We start from the raw sequence: 17,672 nt of genomic DNA on the forward strand, positions 1-17,672 counted from the left end.
ATAAACCATACCTGTAAATTTCCTGAGCGTAGCTCAATTAAACAATAATCCTTCTTCCCAGCTGCAAGAAAAAGTAGTCCATATGGCTTGCTTGTTCGAAACCGCAACTGTACGGATGACTGAGAGGATGCTTCTGCCCTGTTCAACTCCACAAAGCTATTGCCGTAAAATGATACTGAAAAAAAGGAAAACAAACACACAACAAAAAAAATCACACATACAAACCCTTTTTCTCTTATCTACAGCTAAACATATGTATATAAACTTAATTAATTCTCTACATAATTATTTATGTATAAATGAAAATAGATCTCAGTTATCAAATTCACCAGTCCGAGCAACTGGGTAAGAGGCCAACGGCCACACCAGTGTGGACAAGGAGTGAACATAGCCCAGTATTCTATCTCCAACAGTGATGAGAGGGAATTGTAAGAACAGTGTAATCATATTTAATACTTCAATACTTTAGCAATTATTTTTTTGTTTCAGGTGTTTTCCTGAGCTTCTCACAGTTGGTCTATTTTGTAACTGCCGAAAGATTTCTCTGTGAAGTACTCCTCTAATTTCTCTTTGGAAATATCTCCATCTACAACATGCTCTCACATGTCTGTCAGAGACATCCTCTGTAATCTATGATAAGAAATCCCACAGGCCTCCTGCTGAGTGACTTGTATGTTCTCATCCTTCTCTTCTCCAGGTTGAAGTGTCCTCTTGTTTCATGAATGCAGCCTTCAACCACTCCCACCACAATGCTGCCCAGTCACTCAGTTCAGTACAGGCCTCCTGAGATCCTTCACTCTCTTCCCTCCTCATGGCCTTGAGGAACAGTTACACCAGCAAACTTTCCCATTTGACTACTCCCTGCATTTACCATCCCTGTTATTACTACACTGAATAGCACAGATCCCAAGACCAAATCCTCAAAAACTCTGCTGGTAACTTCCCTCCCACATACACACACACACATAAACCCAAACACACAAACAAAACCAAAACAAACAAACAAAAAACCACAAACATCACCCCCCCACACAATAATTTACTCCTTCTCCTATCTTTTAATCTATTACTTAATATACAAAGCCTGCATTCCTATCCAATGGCTGCTCAAAAGCCTTTGATGTCAAACTCTACCAAAATCCTTTTGCCAATCTAAATCTTAGTAATCATTGCTGCCCCCATCAAAAACACTACAAGAGGTTTGTAAACCAGAACTTCTCTTTAAAGAAAACCTGCTGACTCTTCCCAAGTTGATACTACTTCTGTGATTTTTATCTTTTGTTACAATACCTGTAAATTTGAACTTTATGGATGTCAGTCTTACAGTCCTATGGTCTTGTTTTAAACAGTGGCAATAAAATTTGCCACCCTCCAGGCTTCAGGTACCCAGGGATTTTAAAGCTTGAGATCAGATATTACCCTTAGCCAGTAAGCAAGTTCATCTCTGAGGACTTTTTAGGTGAACCCCTCTTGTGTCACACACACACACCCCACTCCACCACCCCTCCCCCCAGGTTCAGTTTGGGAATCTTCCCAATTAGTAGTAAACACCATTTTGTTTAGCTTCTCTGCAATAGCCATGCCCAGAGTGCTTCTTTTATACTGATAACTTAATCAACTAGACACACAGACCCTCCACAGGGTTTTTGTTCTTTATGCATTTAAGAAGGATTTAGTAAAAGCTTTGATTCCTTCAGCTAGCTGATCCTTGACCTTTCTTTTTCAAGGCGTGTCTATTTTCACATTACATCTGCCAGGGTTTATAACGTGTTTGGACACAACCCTTTAAGGACACCATCAATTAAATATTTGTTTTGTAGCTTCATTCTGATATACCTTTCCCATTTTAACACAGTACTTTTTAAAACAAAGTATAACTGCAGACAACTCTTGAGGTTTAATTGTTCTTGTCTCTCTATATTAGCTGTCCCTCTGCTGAATCTAACACACTCTGATGACTCTTACAAAGCGTGGCTTTGACTCAGACTCTGAACTGGACCATGCACATTACAAAGTAACAAATCAAAGGTCTGGTTAACAAACTGTTTCATGAAACAATCCTGTAGTCTACACGAAAATTTTAGGCGGCTTTCCCAAAAATAAGATTACAGCAATCTTATTGCATAAAAGAAGCTTTTGTCAAGTAGCTCTAATATACCTTACAGGTCTTCCATAAAACCTATACAGTAAGAGAACCGTTTGTTGTATATAGAAATGTTATTACACTGGGGTTAATAAAGACATCCCTTTTAAAGCAAGTGTTGGAGTAACAGAACTAGGTACAAACTCCCAACATAACTGTAGACTAAATTTTACTAATTAAGCCAGGAAATAGGTTAAATGTTTGTAATTTTTATATCATGGTAAATTCAAATTATGGCAGTGGCTAGGACTGTCACTCCTGTACAGACACACTATAAGAGATTGTCCCGACACTGTAGAGCTCTGGACCCAGTAACACATGTAAGGCAGAGGAGTCCTCTGATCTCCATCTCAGAAAATGAGGCCCAAAGATACCATCTTCCTCAAGTCACAGGAACCATAACCTAATTGTCTGAAATAATCTGTCTTAATCAAAAGATTATTCCATTTCCTTCAGCCATTGTAGTAACATCAGAACATCCGTACAGTGTTATGGGTGCAACAAGGTTTCACTTTGAGAACACAGACCCTTCTTCGCACCTTACTGAGACCCCAAGAAGCAGCTATGTTCGTTTCGCTACATCACATCTTAGCAGCCCTACAGAACCCGCAAGTACAAGACTTCATTATAATTTTATCAGTGAAGTTCCTCAGAAGCTAACAAATGAAATCCAAAGCTTTCACAGATGTTACTGTCCCAAAAGTTTCACTGTAACTGCAACACAGCCCCCAAATTTCATTGGTGAATTTTTGAATCAAAACTAATGACTGCTGACAGAACTTAAAAATAACTTTTAAAGACATCACATTTTCATTAGACTCAAGTATGTGGGGAAAAAACATTGGATTTTGAAGGAAGAAATTTAGCAGAATGATAAACGTATACATGGATTGTAAGTGCAATTTAGAATAACTAGAAATGAAGTTGTAGAATCAATATTTTGTAGTGTGCCACTCGGAAAGTTTCGTGTTTATACTATATATGAATATCCAGGAGGAAGAGGAGCAGAAAGAAACATAAGTTAAAGTTTTTGCCTTCCATAAAACACTTCAGAGACAGAATTCATCACTGAAGGTGGGGCAGAAAACTCAACATCAGACCAAGCACTGATCCAGCACTAAACAAGACCTTGGGCCAAGACCACCTACACTGCCGTAACGTGATTTCTGCTTCGGTACCTGCTGAACTAAAAAGTATGTTTTTAAAGTAGAAGAATCAAGTTCATCTAGAGCAGACATTTTCAGAATGATTTCTGGCTGAAACAGTGTTACAAGTGACCTCAAAATTAATCTGGTGCCACAGCTTTGGAAAATGGGACATTCTGTCATGGACCATCTGATGTTGATCATACCATTACAAAATGCAAGTGGAGTTCAAGCAACAGTACCAGCCTTGAACCCCTCTTGCTACTGGAACGGATGAATTCACCATATCATATAGGAATATAATTATTTCTCTGGAGTGCCAGAGCAATTTATTCTGTAACAGCTCTGTGCCTCAAAGGGAAAAGATGGGTGGAAGCAACTGAGAATAAGAGCCAGATCTACATCAGCTATAATGTCCCTTCATGGATATGGACATAGATACACTAGGGCCCAAAAAAAGCAGATGTATAATAACCTGGAATGACAATTTAAAGAGCTGTTCTACCTGAGTTACTAGCTAATTTGTGGTCCCCATCTCTCCTCCTTCTCCCTTAAATCCAACCCTCAACTCTGAATAGAAATACCGCATTGGGGTAATAAAACCTTCATAATATTTCCATGTTAACAGATAATGTGTATATGGGAAAAATAAGTTTTAAGTAATTTTACTGAAGATTCCTGACCAGCTCTGTCCACAACATCTTTCCTAGAAGCAACCATGAGAAATCAGGCCAGGCACAGCAGCAAGTGCCTTCATAATCACAGGGAAAAAGGTTCTTTACTTGTCATCTAGTGGTGGCACCAGGCTGACATTTTATCCTTTTGATCAGCTTTCATTCTCTAGTGTTCAAAACATCATCAAATTTAAGAAACAGCTACAAAAGATTTTTTCCTCTTGGTTTCTGTACTCGCAGTGAAAGCCCTGTCTCTTCCACATTGCCAAAACAACCCCAGAAGTGTACCTACAAGGAGCCAAACTCGGACTCACTGCACAGTTACCACAAGCTACACACATCCAAACAACAATAAAATCAAGACTCAAGAGCTAACTGAAAGAATGCATTTGTTTTTCTATTACTTCTGTCAGTACTTCTCATTTCAGACTAAGCTTACATGTCCTCCCAGCAATGCAGAGGGATCATTTGACACAGTCTCCCACAGCATCCTCACAGCTAAGTTGAGGAGGTGTGGTCTAGACAATAGAGTAGTGAGGTGGGTTGCAAACTGGCTTAAGGAGAGAAGCCAGAGAGTGGTAGTCAATGGTGCGGAGTCTAGTTGGAGGCCAGTATCTAGTGGAGTGCCTCAGGGGTCAGTACTGGGGCCAATATTATTCAATATATTCATTAACGATTCAGACGCGGGAATAGAGTATACTATCAGCAAGTTTGCTGATGACACGAAGCTGGGAGGGGTGGCTGACACGCCAGAAGGCTGTGCTGCCATCCAGTGGGACCTGGACAGGCTGGAGAGTTGGGCGGGGAATAACCTGATGAAATTTAACAAGGGAAAGTGTAGAGTCCTGCATCTGGGCAGGAACAACCCCAGGTTCCAGTATAGGCTGGGAAATTACATATTAGAGAGCAGTGTAGAGGAAAGGGACCTGGGGGTCCTGGTGGACAGCAGGATGACCATGAGCCAGCACTGTGCCTTTGTGGCCAGGGAGGCCAATGGCATCCTGGGGTGTATTAGAAGGGGGGTGGCTAGTAGATTGAGAGAGGTCCTCCTTCCCCTCTACTCCGCCCTGGTGAGACCCCATCTAGAATATTGTGTCCAGTTCTGGGCCCCTCAGTTCAAGAAGGACAGGGAACTGCTGGAGAGGGTCCAGCGTGGGGCAACCAAGATGATTAAGGGAGTGGAGCACCTCCCTTATGAAGAAAGGCTGAGGGAGCTGGGTCTCTTTAGTTTGGAGAAGTGGAGACTAAGGGGGGACCTTATTAATATTTATAAATAAATATATATATATATATAAATATATATAAAGGGTGAGTGCCATGAGGATGGAGCCAGGCTCTTCTCGGTGGCCAACAATGATAGGACAAGGGGTAATGGGATCAAGCTGGAACACAAGAGGTTCCGCTTAAATTTGAGAAAAAACTTCTTCTCAATGAGGGTGACAGACACTGGAACAGGCTGCCCAGGGAGGTTGTGGAGTCTCCTTCTCTGGAGACATTCAAAACCCACCTGGACATGTTCCTGTGCGACCTCACCTAGGCGTTCCTGCGCCAGCAGGGGGAATGGACTAGATGATCTTTTGAGGTCCCTTCCAATCCCAAACATACTGTGATACTGTGATAAGGAAGAACAGGGATCTTAGAATCACAATTCCACGCTCACTTCTTTATCGGATATAACTTCATACAGACACCAGGTCTGCTCAACTCTTTTTGGTCTCCACTGTGGACAGGAAACAGCCAAAGCTCCAGTTATCTCAATCCTCACCTTCTTTGGACCCATTCTTTCCAAAAAAAGTCATATGGAAAGACTTTCTTTACTGTGCCTGAACCACTAACCCAGAAAGACTTTCATACTCATGTAATCCATAAAGGCTTTTACTTTCATGCCAGATGAAAAAGAGAATAGAGGCATTTTACCAGAGCCTTTCCCTGTCACTAATATCCATCCTTCTATATGAAAAAAGTTAAATACATAATTTTGTCTTCAAGCAGAAAATAAAAATTATGTAGTTCCTATGTAAGAGAGTATTTGGACAATGTTTTTGCCTTCAAAATGTTGAGGAGGTATCAGTGCCAGGGCCCTTCAAAGGTAATTTTTTGGCCAGAAGCCTATAGTGTAAGGAAAAACCCATGCAGATAACACTTAAAAGTATATGCAGATATCTCAGATTCTTCTGATGTAGGCAAAAACCTTTGTCTGCTTTTAATAACCAACATACTGATCTTCTGTTTTCAACACTACAATAAATATCATAATGAGGGCACACAATTACTGCTGTTCAAACAAACTTCTCCCATGTAGCCTGCTAATTTGCAGTGAAAACAACTATATATTACTTGTTTTATGGGGTGAGGGGAGAAAGTCATACAATCTATTACACTACTTAGTCATTAAAATTGTAAAACTAAAATATTAAGTCTATTATAGCCCGTGTATTTTCAGTCAGGATCCTCTCCAAATGCCACAACTGCCACTCCAGGAGGTTTTGTTGGCTCGTTTGCCGTCCTCTGCCAAGACAAGAATCACTTCTGTGCCACACTGGCTTTTCAGATGAGACCACAGTTCTTGCAGTGGGGTCACTAATAATCTGTATCAGTGAGCTCTACAGGCTGGCTATATAAAAAGGAATTTAAAAGAAGTGGGGTCAGGCAGAAATTGGATTCACTGGTTTTGAACCTGCTATCTCGCCCTCTACTTTTGTCCTGTGGTGCACTGATACCTAGGATCCCAAAACAGAGAGAAGGTCCTTATCTGCTAGATGTCTGATACACATCCCTACCAAGATACACCAACTGTACAAAGTCTCTTCAAGAAAATAAAGGTGCTTATCTTCCTGTGTGAAATACGCAAAGTCAGAACACAGGTTAATTCATCCATCCTAACAGCACACTCAAAGTGTAACAAGCACATAAAACATCACTTCTAGTGTACCTAGAGGCAACACCTGTTTTAGTTATTTGAATGAATAAGCTCCCCATTGTCCAGGTCAGATCTGCACCTTGAAAATCCATCCCCTATAGCTCATTCACAAACATGTAACAGGAACAGAAATCAGCTGGCACAGGTAGCTCAGATAAATATTAATCTTCCAGATGACAGTGGTTTTTTATCTGTCCATTGACAAATTCAGGTATGTTTTTGACTCTCTGCTATTTTGGACATTCAAGTAGAAGCTCTGGCTAAGAGTGCAGCCCATTTTTTCCTGTGGCTGGTGAAAAACATGTGACCTCTTTTGCGGAGCAGACCTTTTCACACTACTGTTGGACTACTAAGGACATTCTGCAAGAACTCACTTTGGGGCTGTAGAGCAACCAAAGTGGTATAACTTCATCCCTCCTCTCTGTCTTTGTCCCTCCATTCTCAAACCGGAGCAGCTGTATTTTGTGCTGATACATTTATTTGGTACTACTAAGTCTTTTAGGGTGCTCCAGTAAACGGTGGAGAGGTTGTAAAACCCAGAGATGAAGGCAGGCTTCCACATAGTAAAAATACTTCCAGGCTGTATAAAAGTACAGCTTGAAGCCTCATTAAGGGTCCTCATGTGCTAAATGCTAGGCAAACAATGAGAGATGCCCTGAGTCTCAAATAGCTTCTGCTGTAACTAAGATGAAATATACAGGTCACAGCTTCTTTTCCCTAAACCACAGGAAAAACAGCATGCAACCTCTAACTCAAATATAATAGGAAGACTTTCCCTCGGGACAGGATTTGAGTGATGGAAACAAGTGTTCAAAACCTATTAATACCAAATATAAATAAGCTGTTGTGATATTAATAACTTTTTAAAGCCTTGTTTACTCTGATTGTATGGCACAAGTGGAGACAGATTAAAAAGGAAGAGAACATTAGTGGAAAAGTGCCAAATTCCAGGTATCCAGTGTAACAAGCTTTTAACAGTCCTGTGCAAGGAAAAAAAAAAAAAGGCAGAATGAGAGGAATGAGAGATTTAAAAATACATTTCCAATTATTCCATGGGCTCACATTCTGCACTACAAACATGCTTAGAGCTGTCCCACAGAACCAAACCATCCTTCTAGCTCAAGGGTGTCAAACTCATTTTCACGGGGTGGGGAGGGCGGGGGGAAGCACATCAGCCTCACAGTTGTCTTCACAGGGCCAAACGTTACATTTATACAGTCCTAAAATTCCATTCGGCCCTATGAAGGCAATGGCGAGGCTGATGTGGTGCCCCGTGAAAATGAGTTTGACACCCCCTGCTCCCGCTCCTTCCAGCTAATAGAGCTTTGCACTCAGGCACAAGAGTTCAACTACTGCACCACCAGAACAGCAGTCAGTCCTCTACAAACTGAATTCCCTACTGTGTTCTACAAACACTGACTCTACTATTGCAAAAGTTTGTAGCTTACATATGTTTCAGGTTTGTGGTCAGGCCTTAGCATGAACCATTTATCAGAACAACTAAGCCAAAGTCATTCTTTCACACGCTGCAAGTATGCGTTCCGAAATTTTGTGATTTGTACATTTATTTCTCTATCTGGTTGTTCTTTCTTCTTTCACCTTGAATCTGACAGTAATACCTTTAGAACCATTGTGACAATAAGAGAATCCTAACTTCAGAGTATATAAAAATATTTGGGACAAATGGATATTGGGTTCTAGCACTCACATACAATTACTTTAAAAGTGATTCATTTAAACAGCTTCTGAAAAAAATTTCCCCAAGTAGTATGAAGAAGATGCAATGAAGAACGGATAAAAAGAATAATTAATTATATGAAGCTGTCCTAACTAAAAAATAATTATTTCGGGCAATACACTTTACATGACTAACATTTTGTGAAACTTTGGAAAGGTCTGTGTATATATAGCACATCAGCGATAAAAATCACTATTTTAAAAAAATACAATGCAAATAGTAAGGTTTCATGGATTTGTCAGGAGCTGCATCTTCTACAAATAAAGATGATCAGTTCTGATGATTCAACGCTCAAGTAAAGTAGCAGTTAGCAAAATAAAATTTGACAGCAATTACTTTCTTCAACTAATTTCATATTTGCTATTTTGCTTCTGAATAGCAGTGAGGAATCAGGCTGATAGTTGATTTTTCTCATTTTTGATTGAAACCTGACCTCATTTTATAAAACCTTATTGTTTGTGTGACTGCCCATCAAAACTAAATTGAATGGGCTTTAAGGTTCTAACTAGAACTTCATGAGCATGATGAAACAAAGAATGTCCTTACACAGCTGCAATTTGATGCTGATTATAGCTCTGTGTTTCACAATGAATCTCAGCATCTCTCTCTTTTCCAGGTGGAGTAAGAAGTGAACCTCCTTTCAGTCTCACTCAGCAGCAATTACCATTAATTACATGGGGAAAACATCTTCAGTGAATATTAACAGATCCTCCAAAATGACAATGCACGCATGGTTTCTTCATTTTCTCTTATGACCAGATGGCACCATATTTTGAAATTTCCTTTTTTAACCCAGTACTTGCTACATCACAGATAGGATCAAATGCAAATGGTGAGACTGAAAAGCACTACCAGAATCACAGAATACCTTAGGTAATATGCTTTGCTTACAAATCTTACACTGTCCAAAACACAATGCTGACACTTGAGGAGTTGTTAATGAAGCTTTGCTACATGGACAAAGAGCAGACATAATGCAGCAGAATGACAGAAAGAAGAACCAAAATAGGATGTTTCATAATGAAAGATGCTGCTTCCATCTCTGTCCTTTTAATTAAACTGGTAGCAGATGACATCAACAGCACATAAGGGGCCCAAGAAAAATCCAAGTGGAAAATGGAGCCGTCAGATTCACTGGAAATGCCCTTGTAGGCTAATACAACCACTACTTGAAAGTGAATTTTCGGGGCTGATTCACACTTTCTCAGTGTAGGTCTTACAGTGAGATTTTCTGTGTAAATCCAACATTCCGAAAGTCTTTACACTCACCTACAATGTACACAGTGAGGAACATCCGTGTGTTGCATCTACAAAAGCTTTTATACAACAGATAAGATGATGTTTAAAGGTCTCTTCCAACCCAAACATTCCATGACTCTATGATTTCCAGATAAAAGACAGTCCTGTAGTTAAAGCACTGAACGTCAACTGAACAGAGCTGATGTTAATAATTTCTGGTCTTATCACAGAAATTCACTGAAGAGTTGAGAAAACCGCTTCATGCCTAATTTCAGTTCACTGCCTATAAGTGCTTTTTTTTAGCTTCCAGCCTTTGATAGGTTTTCCATTTCACTCTAAGATTTTGGGGAGCAGGAATTCTCTCTCTCTCGGTACAGTTATAGCTATAGCAGCAGCTGGAGTAAGAGAGGAGAGCTAGAATTTAACAAGCTCACCTGGCAGTGATGCCAGCCCACATGGCTCAGCAGAGCTTGGCTTGAAGGCAGCTCAGCCAGAGCACCCTGCACTGCTGCAGCTAGGTTAGCAAAAGCAGCAGCAAGCTGTGTTGCTGATGTCCCTACCCTGCAGTTTGGAAATGTACCCTCTGGCTTTGCCTTGTGCTGCTTGCAGCACTGGGGATGGAGGACACTACTGCAACAGCGAGGCATAAAGTGGTTTGTTGGCTTTGCATTTTCAAAGTAGTGCTGGTTGGCCTAACATTACCCTTTGTCATGACATTTAAGACAAGGCTACTGTTACTAGAGAAATTTCAGTGGAAACCAGATCCCACTGACATCCTCAATAGCTCTGAGACACCTCTTTGAGCAATAAAAAATGCCCTCTATCCTGCACGCAGGCTTTTTGTTCACAAAAACGGTGAGCTCCACACATTAAAATTCTCTTGTGGAAAGACAAGAGAGGTGTATTTCATTTGTAACATCTGAAATTAATCCTGCAAGAAAAACTGCCAATTCAGCCTTCAATAATCTCTCAAGAACTAAAAATAATTCTTTAAAGCTACAACTCAATATTAGGCGTTCATTTATAACTAGTCTTCTTAGCTAGTGAAAACAGGCACCATACAATCACAAACACTGAAAAAACACTCAACATTTCTAAAGAAAGGGAGTTATGCCAACTGGTTCATGTCACATGGACTGTAAAGAGTAAGGAAAAGCATACTTCTGCAACTGCCTGCTAGGCCATTATTTGACTACCAGTCTTTCATGCTCTAAATAGAATTTACTTGAAGACGTATCACAAGAAAAAGAAACTTCACGATTTTGGCTCTCCCAATGGTTTTGGTGACTGTCCAAGACATGCACCTGAACGTGCACCAGCATCAGTGAGAGCTGCAGGCCCTCGGTATGGCTGAAAGGCCAGACATCAGACAGGTGAATCTAGATATCAAAAAACCAAGACACTTGCAGTAGCCAGCTGACATGTAGCATTGTGATTGCTACTCCACAAGGATGCCCAAGCAGGGAAACAAATCACAGGGAATATTTTCACATGTGCCTTAGCGCTTTCCTCGAAGCATACTAGCGATACAGTTGTGAAAAAAATACGGGGGGGGGTGGGGAGAGAACTCACCCACGTTGCTTGGGTTTTGTTTGTTTTTATTAGAAAGTCTAAGCTATGTCAAGTCTCAGCATCTCTGCTGTGGGAGGTGAAACGGGCACCAACACTGACCCAACACCTGAGCTGACAGGCTCGGCCTTCACCTCAGCGGCGGGAACACCCACAGCTCCCCGGAGCCGTGCCGTTCCAGCGCCGGCCGGGAGCGCCAAGCACCAGCGCCCCCGCGGCCCCTCCGCCGCTCAGCGGCTCCCGCCCCACGCCCCGCGGCGGCGGTTGCTGCCGGGCCTCACCCGCCGGGGCCGCCAGCCCGGCACCAGGCCCGCGGCGCCCGCTGCCGCGCCGGGGCAACGGGGCACCCTCCGGGCAGGCTGCTCCCTTTCGCGAGGCCGTTTCAGCACCCAGGCGAGCCTCACGGCAGCAGGGCAACGGGAGGCCCAGCTGGGCCAGCGGCGCCTCTGCCCACCGCCGGGACTGCCGGTCAGTCTGCGCCGGGCCGCCCCTTCCCCCGTCCGGCGCAGGTGCTTTCCGGCCGCCCGGCCCGCAGCCCAGCGGCGCCTGCCGCCATTGCGGCGCCCCGCGGGCAGCCCTACCTGGGACAGCCGGCCGGCTGGCGGCCAGCAGCAGCGCCAGCAGCAGCAGGGCGGCGCGCACGCTGGCCCCCAGCCCGACCGCCATGCCGCTGCCGCGGCGAGGCCGGAGCGGCGGCCCGACCAGGCACCCGCAGCGGCGGGGCCGGGGCGGAGCGCGGCCCGGGAGAGAGGCGGGAGGAGTGTCACCGCCCCGGCCCCCCTGGCGGCTCCCACAGGGACCCCGTCCCGGTGCTCTCCGCCCGCTGCCCGGGACGGCCCCCTCGCTCCCTCCTCACAGCGCAGCTGCTCCTGCGTCCCGCCCCCGCTCCTGAAACACCGGTGGGGCTGGCAGGCGGGGCAGCGCGGGCCCCCACGGCCCCGGGCTGGCCCTTGGGGACGGCAGCAGCGGCTGCGGGGCAGCGCAAGGCACGAGAGGCCCCGGAGCGGCAGGCCTCGTACAGGATGGCCCCGTTAGCCGCGAGTTACGCTGTGCAGCCGGGCCAGGCCGCTCGGGGTTTTGTTGCTCACGTCTCAGAAACCTCCGTGCAGGGAGGCTCCAGAGCGACCCCGGACCCGGCGCCCCCAGGGCCTGGCTTGGCTCTCCTCACGGCTGTAGTTTTGTCTTTGCGTCAGGCGGGAGCTGCCCCGGTGGTGTTCCGTGCGCTCCGGTACGCCCTGCCGCTGTCCTGCCCTTCGGCAGGAGGCTGCTCTGAGGTGTCCCCAAATTCTTACTCCATCCTGCCCAGAGCTGCACTGTCCCTCACGGTATTTGCATACTGTGCACAAATACATACATCATACTTTCTTATGGAAGAAGCGTGTAACAGGTAGACAAAGCATTTGGAGCATGAAGTGAGATGATTATAACCTGTACAGGAGCTAAATGAGGCAAAACTTTGCATTTCATACCTCGTGGTTTGTGTCCTGTGCTTGAAAGCACAAGGTTTTAAAAGGCATTTTAGAGAGCTTACTTGAAGCATTCGTGTTTAAGCCACTTATCATACTTAATTCAAATATGCAGACGTGCCTTCAGTTACATACCTCATCCATGCCAGGAACAGCCTTGCAGTCATAAAGTTTTCTCTGATGTTATCAGCTGGCAGAGTGCATTGCAATGTGTCTCAACAGGTCAGGGGTTTTTTTCTAACTTCTTACTCCCTTACACATAGGACTGGAATTTGTGACCTGAAATCTGACACTAAGAAAGCAGAGTAAGTAACCGAGATAATATTCCAAAACTGCAGAAAGAAGAAAAATGGTGATGGCATGAATCTCTTTTCTGGGTCAGCCGTCTGGTTCTTCTCTTCCTTTGAGATTTACACTCATCATTTAGTCTAGGTCTTCCTCAGCAATTTGTGGCAAGCTTTGCTGCCTTTACATTTTCAGAATAATGCACACGGTGGGAGGAGGGATCTGTGCCCAAAGGGAAATCATGGGGAGTGATCTTCACCCAGATAGCTCTTAACAGCTTTGTTAAACATCCCAAAGGCAAACGCCTAGTAAACTTCATTCTCTTCAGACTAGAACTCGAAGAAGATTTGTGAAAACCTGGAGAAGCAGCTGTAAAAAAGCATCAGTCTAAGATGTTAACAAGAAGGAAAAAAGGATTTAACATGCCACAATCGATAATATAACTGAGGCTGGAAAATCAGACCTCAGGTGCGCAGTGTTGAAACTCTGTGCTGAAAAGGGAAAGTCTGGAGAAAAATGTTGCCTTTGCACCATCCATGTGTTACACTGGTTTGACTTAACGTAGGGTTATTTGGCTTCTTTAACCTTCTGCAGAGAAATTTGCTGGGAGAGGGTCCTTGGATATACCTCAAGAGGGACAGCCTCAGTGACATTGTACACTTTGGGAAGTAACATTCAAAAGCACATTAGGAAAAAGATAGCCCAACAAGACATTTGAGTGAGAGCCAAGAGGTAGATAAATGCAAGCACCCCCTACATATGGAGGTGTTTTGGGGCTGAATGCAAAGATAGTGGGACATGGAGTGCAAGAAACCCAGTATTGATCATGGGGCTGGTGAGACCACGTGCAGGATGCTGTGCAAGCAGGAGGCATCTCTGAACTCAGAGCTTCAGCTGGCAATCTGATCCAGAGAAGAGGAAAACAGATGAGTAGTATGGTTGGAGGACCCAGCCCTGAGCAATCTGCTGTAGGCTTAGGGACATACCTTCCCACCTCAGCAATTCTGTGATGGTGTGACTGAAACAGAAATCTCCATGATCATTTAAAACAAGTATTAAGAGACTTCTCAGAAGAGAAAGGCAGCACCTTGAGAACAGCCTAAATGGTCTATTGGCATCAACCACATTCTCTTAAGCAGTTCAGGATTTTCCAAGCCTGAGTCCTACTTGCTTTCAGCAAGGACATAGGATTCTTAAGAAATGTAAATCTGAATTTTTATTTGTTTCTGCAGTTCACAAGGAGAGGGGCTTGGGGTTTTTTATTATCTTTGGCTGTCTTTACTTGTGTCTTGAAAACATGACAAGGACTTGTTTCCTAAAAAAATTCCTGGTCATGCAGTCAGTCAGACAGAAATCTAGTATGTAACATGTTCTGTTTTCCTCCTCTGTATGCCAGCTGCATGTCCAGTAGTTGACCTCCATGATGAGTGAAAATGAGACAAATGATTCAGCTAGTTAACAGATTCTTTCCTGTTAATGATGGAGACCTGCTTGTTTGTGTCTGACAGCATATCAGTCTATTAATTAAAGCAGAGTGTTCTAACCACTATGATACAGCATGTATCAGTTTCTTTCTATTTTATTTGGTTGGAGAAAGGTTTCACTGAAAGAAAGGTGTTTCATGTGGTACCAAAAACCACTTTAGAGATAAGTTTCTATTTGATTTTCAACTCTTCGCAAATTGCTGCTGCAGCCAAGACTTCCTTAGGGTTCCCATAGGCTTTCAACCAATTTAAAAAACCAAAACTCTCCACATGTGTTGAAACAACTGATATCAGATTTCTTTGGTTTTGGTTAAATTATGTTGAAATTACTATAGTGGATAAGTAACAAACACTCAGAAAAGGTGCCTGGATAATTCTGATAGGAAAGATTTAAGGCTGACTGCAAGCAGTCAGGAGACGTCCTGTGTTGATAGCATAAAGATCTCTGGCTAAATAGAAGAAGTGAATAGTTTTTAGATGAAGCAGTAGTAACCCAACATTTATTGTATTAAAACAGCATTTTGTCTCTCAGTCTTAATTTTAATCTAACACTGTATCAGATGGCTAATATTCAACTTGGACTTCCTGAGTGGAAGGGCAGTGTAGTGGACTAAAGCATCTTAACATCTTAGGTACAAATAAGAAGTAATGGATGTGTGCTCTGTAGTCTCCACAGAAAGCAAACACAAGCTGCAGTGGTCCATACAGATCCCCAGAGTGCCTGGCTGTCATGACACTAGAGGGAGTCCTGAGGCTGCAAGAAAATCGTATTTCCTGTAACAATTTCATGAGCACATGGTGCCCTATAAATAAACATGTTGTTGAAACACATTCTGGAAAAAATGAAGGAGCCATTTAGTTCAGGTGGGATCCAATGCTCATCAGGTTCTACATTCGAAGTCTTCCAGTTATTAATTTAGCAAGTCAAGTGAGTTTAAAAAGGCTGTTGCTAACAAGAACTTCATTTTTTTAGTAAAGAGGATATTTAAGGTCAACATTCAAATTAAGTAAACATCATTTAAGGTCAACATCAAATTAAGTAAAAGGCTCTCTTGCACTGCTGTTTTTATGATTTAAATTACAAGGGCCCTGTTGTACAAAATCTGTGTTCTTCTTGTGAACCCTTATTGAAGACTTAACAGTTAGACCATGTGGTTCTGATTTTTCAAGTTGGACAACTGAATTTTTATGGAAGTCAGTAGCCCTTGTCAACACTCAGCACCTTGAAGGTCAGACTACACATTTGCCATAAAAATTGGTGTCCCAGAAGTGTGTAGGTGAGCTAGGAGCTCAAGTTATTGTGGGATGCTGGTCCAATCATGCTCCTAAGCCACTTAAGCAATTTTGAAAATCCTTTTGTAGGTATCTGAAAGAGAAATTTGTGTGCACTCAGGACTGGCAGTCCGCAGTAGCTCAGATGATACCTTATCCTGTGCCACTGGGACTGGGGATACAGCTTGCACTGTGGAAGATCATAATGTGCAAGCCTAAAGCAAGGCCAAGCTGTCTGCTCTGAACAAAGAAGGAGGATGGCATTGTCATTCACTAAGGATCAAAACGCTTCCTTTCTTCTCCTTGGTAGCCCATGCCTCAAACCAAGATCTGTAAGTCTGCTTCAGCTATTCACCATACAAACCCTGTCTCTTACAAGGCATCACACAGTGAGCAGTCAGCTCTTGCTCCTCTTCTGATGCTGGATGAGCACTATCAGAGAGCTCTGAGATTGCGTTCAGGAACAGGTCACCCAGGAAAGTAAAATCTTATTCTTTTTCAGCGAGCATGGCACAGCCTGAGGGACTCAGCACAGGAAACTGCAGCTGCCACTGGTAGGCAGTGGTGCCCTTTAGGTGTACAGCAGTGGTGCGCCTTTCAGAAGAACCTGCAAAATTATAGTCCTCAGTAGGCTGCCCACAGGGCCAGCACAAAGGAGATCCCCAGGGCAGTGATGTTACCAGGGCAATAAAACAATCCCCACCATGTAGGCAGTCCAGATATTGCATTTTCTCTCAGGAGCTATCCATGGGCTATGGGCTTAGGCATTTTCCTCCTTTTCTTTCGTCGGGGGTAGTAATGCCCATTACATCTGTTTGCAGCTGTTCACATCTACAGGCCATGTGGTGAAAGACCTGATATCCTAAGCTGCTGTGCTCGTGTTCATGCCTGAATTGTCATGGCTGCTCAGTTACATTAATGCTTTTTCTGCTAATTCAATACAGCTTTAGGTAATACATGCTATAAACAAGCCTGAATATATATTATGAGGCTACCATGGTGTAGACTCTGCCTTATTCCTGATAGAATATGTGTTAGCAAACACAGAATGCTCTACATTTGGTCTCTCCTAGTCACAGATCAGTCTCTCATCATTTCTTAGCAACTCATTTCCTTGATTTATAGAATATAATAGTGAGTATATTAGTTTGCGTAGTAAATCTTATTGAAATCAAACTATGATTATTAAAACAAATGTGAGGAGTGCACTGAATGATGCCATAGCCTTAGCTTGTGTAATTGTTGCTTATTTATTCAGTTTCAGTGTGTAGTGATGTGTTTCTTTATTCCAGGACAGTCTGCACTGTCACACTGCCTTTAAAAGAAATTCCCATTTACACCAAGTTCAGAGTTAAATGTTGCAGTTTAGCATACTCTCTTCTGCAAATGTATATTCAAGTTTCAGGTCATTTCTCCATAAGTTTTCTGGGAGGTAATCTCTCAGAACTGAGAGTCTTGAACCAGATCTTCATCCCTATTTACCAAAGCAAAATGACTGAGTCAGCCAAAAGTCCAGTAAATAGGTAAATAAACAGATAGATAGATAAATACAAACAAAGGGATGATGCTAAAGAAATTGCTTTCATGCCCCTGGCTTCAGCGCACTGACAGAGAAAAGCATCTCCCCAGAGAGAGCTTCACTTCCAAAGCAGTGGCACACAGTCTCCCACAAGACATTTGCAGAATTTAAGTTCTTAGGTTTTAGTGACAAACATCATCTCATTCCATAACGTGGCT

The 17,672-nt window shown here is 43.1% G+C and overlaps 1 protein-coding gene across 5 annotated transcripts in view; it reads right to left on the bottom strand.

The window, feature by feature from the left end:
• Positions 1-17,672, bottom strand: part of LOC102095315 (chondroitin sulfate proteoglycan 4-like) — a 63,860-nt gene that overhangs the window by 29,357 nt on the left and 16,831 nt on the right. For 3 of the 5 annotated variants that reach the window (XM_065045216.1, XM_065045212.1, XM_065045213.1), the window contains 2 exons: positions 13,030-13,186; positions 12-175 (listed from right to left, as the gene is read on the bottom strand). Coding sequence is in view for 1 of the 5 variants with exons in the window: in XM_065045211.1 (XP_064901283.1) it covers positions 12-175; positions 12,010-12,094 (249 nt within the window). In the remaining 4 variants the exon portion in view is untranslated. Of the gene's footprint in view, positions 1-11; positions 176-12,009; positions 12,686-13,029; positions 13,187-17,672 lie in introns of those variants that run through there. The other 2 variants (XM_065045211.1, XM_065045214.1) reach the window with 2 other exon arrangements.

The sequence above is a fragment of the Columba livia genome, chromosome Z, assembly GCF_036013475.1.
Source record: "Columba livia isolate bColLiv1 breed racing homer chromosome Z, bColLiv1.pat.W.v2, whole genome shotgun sequence".
NCBI lineage: Eukaryota > Metazoa > Chordata > Aves > Columbiformes > Columbidae > Columba > Columba livia.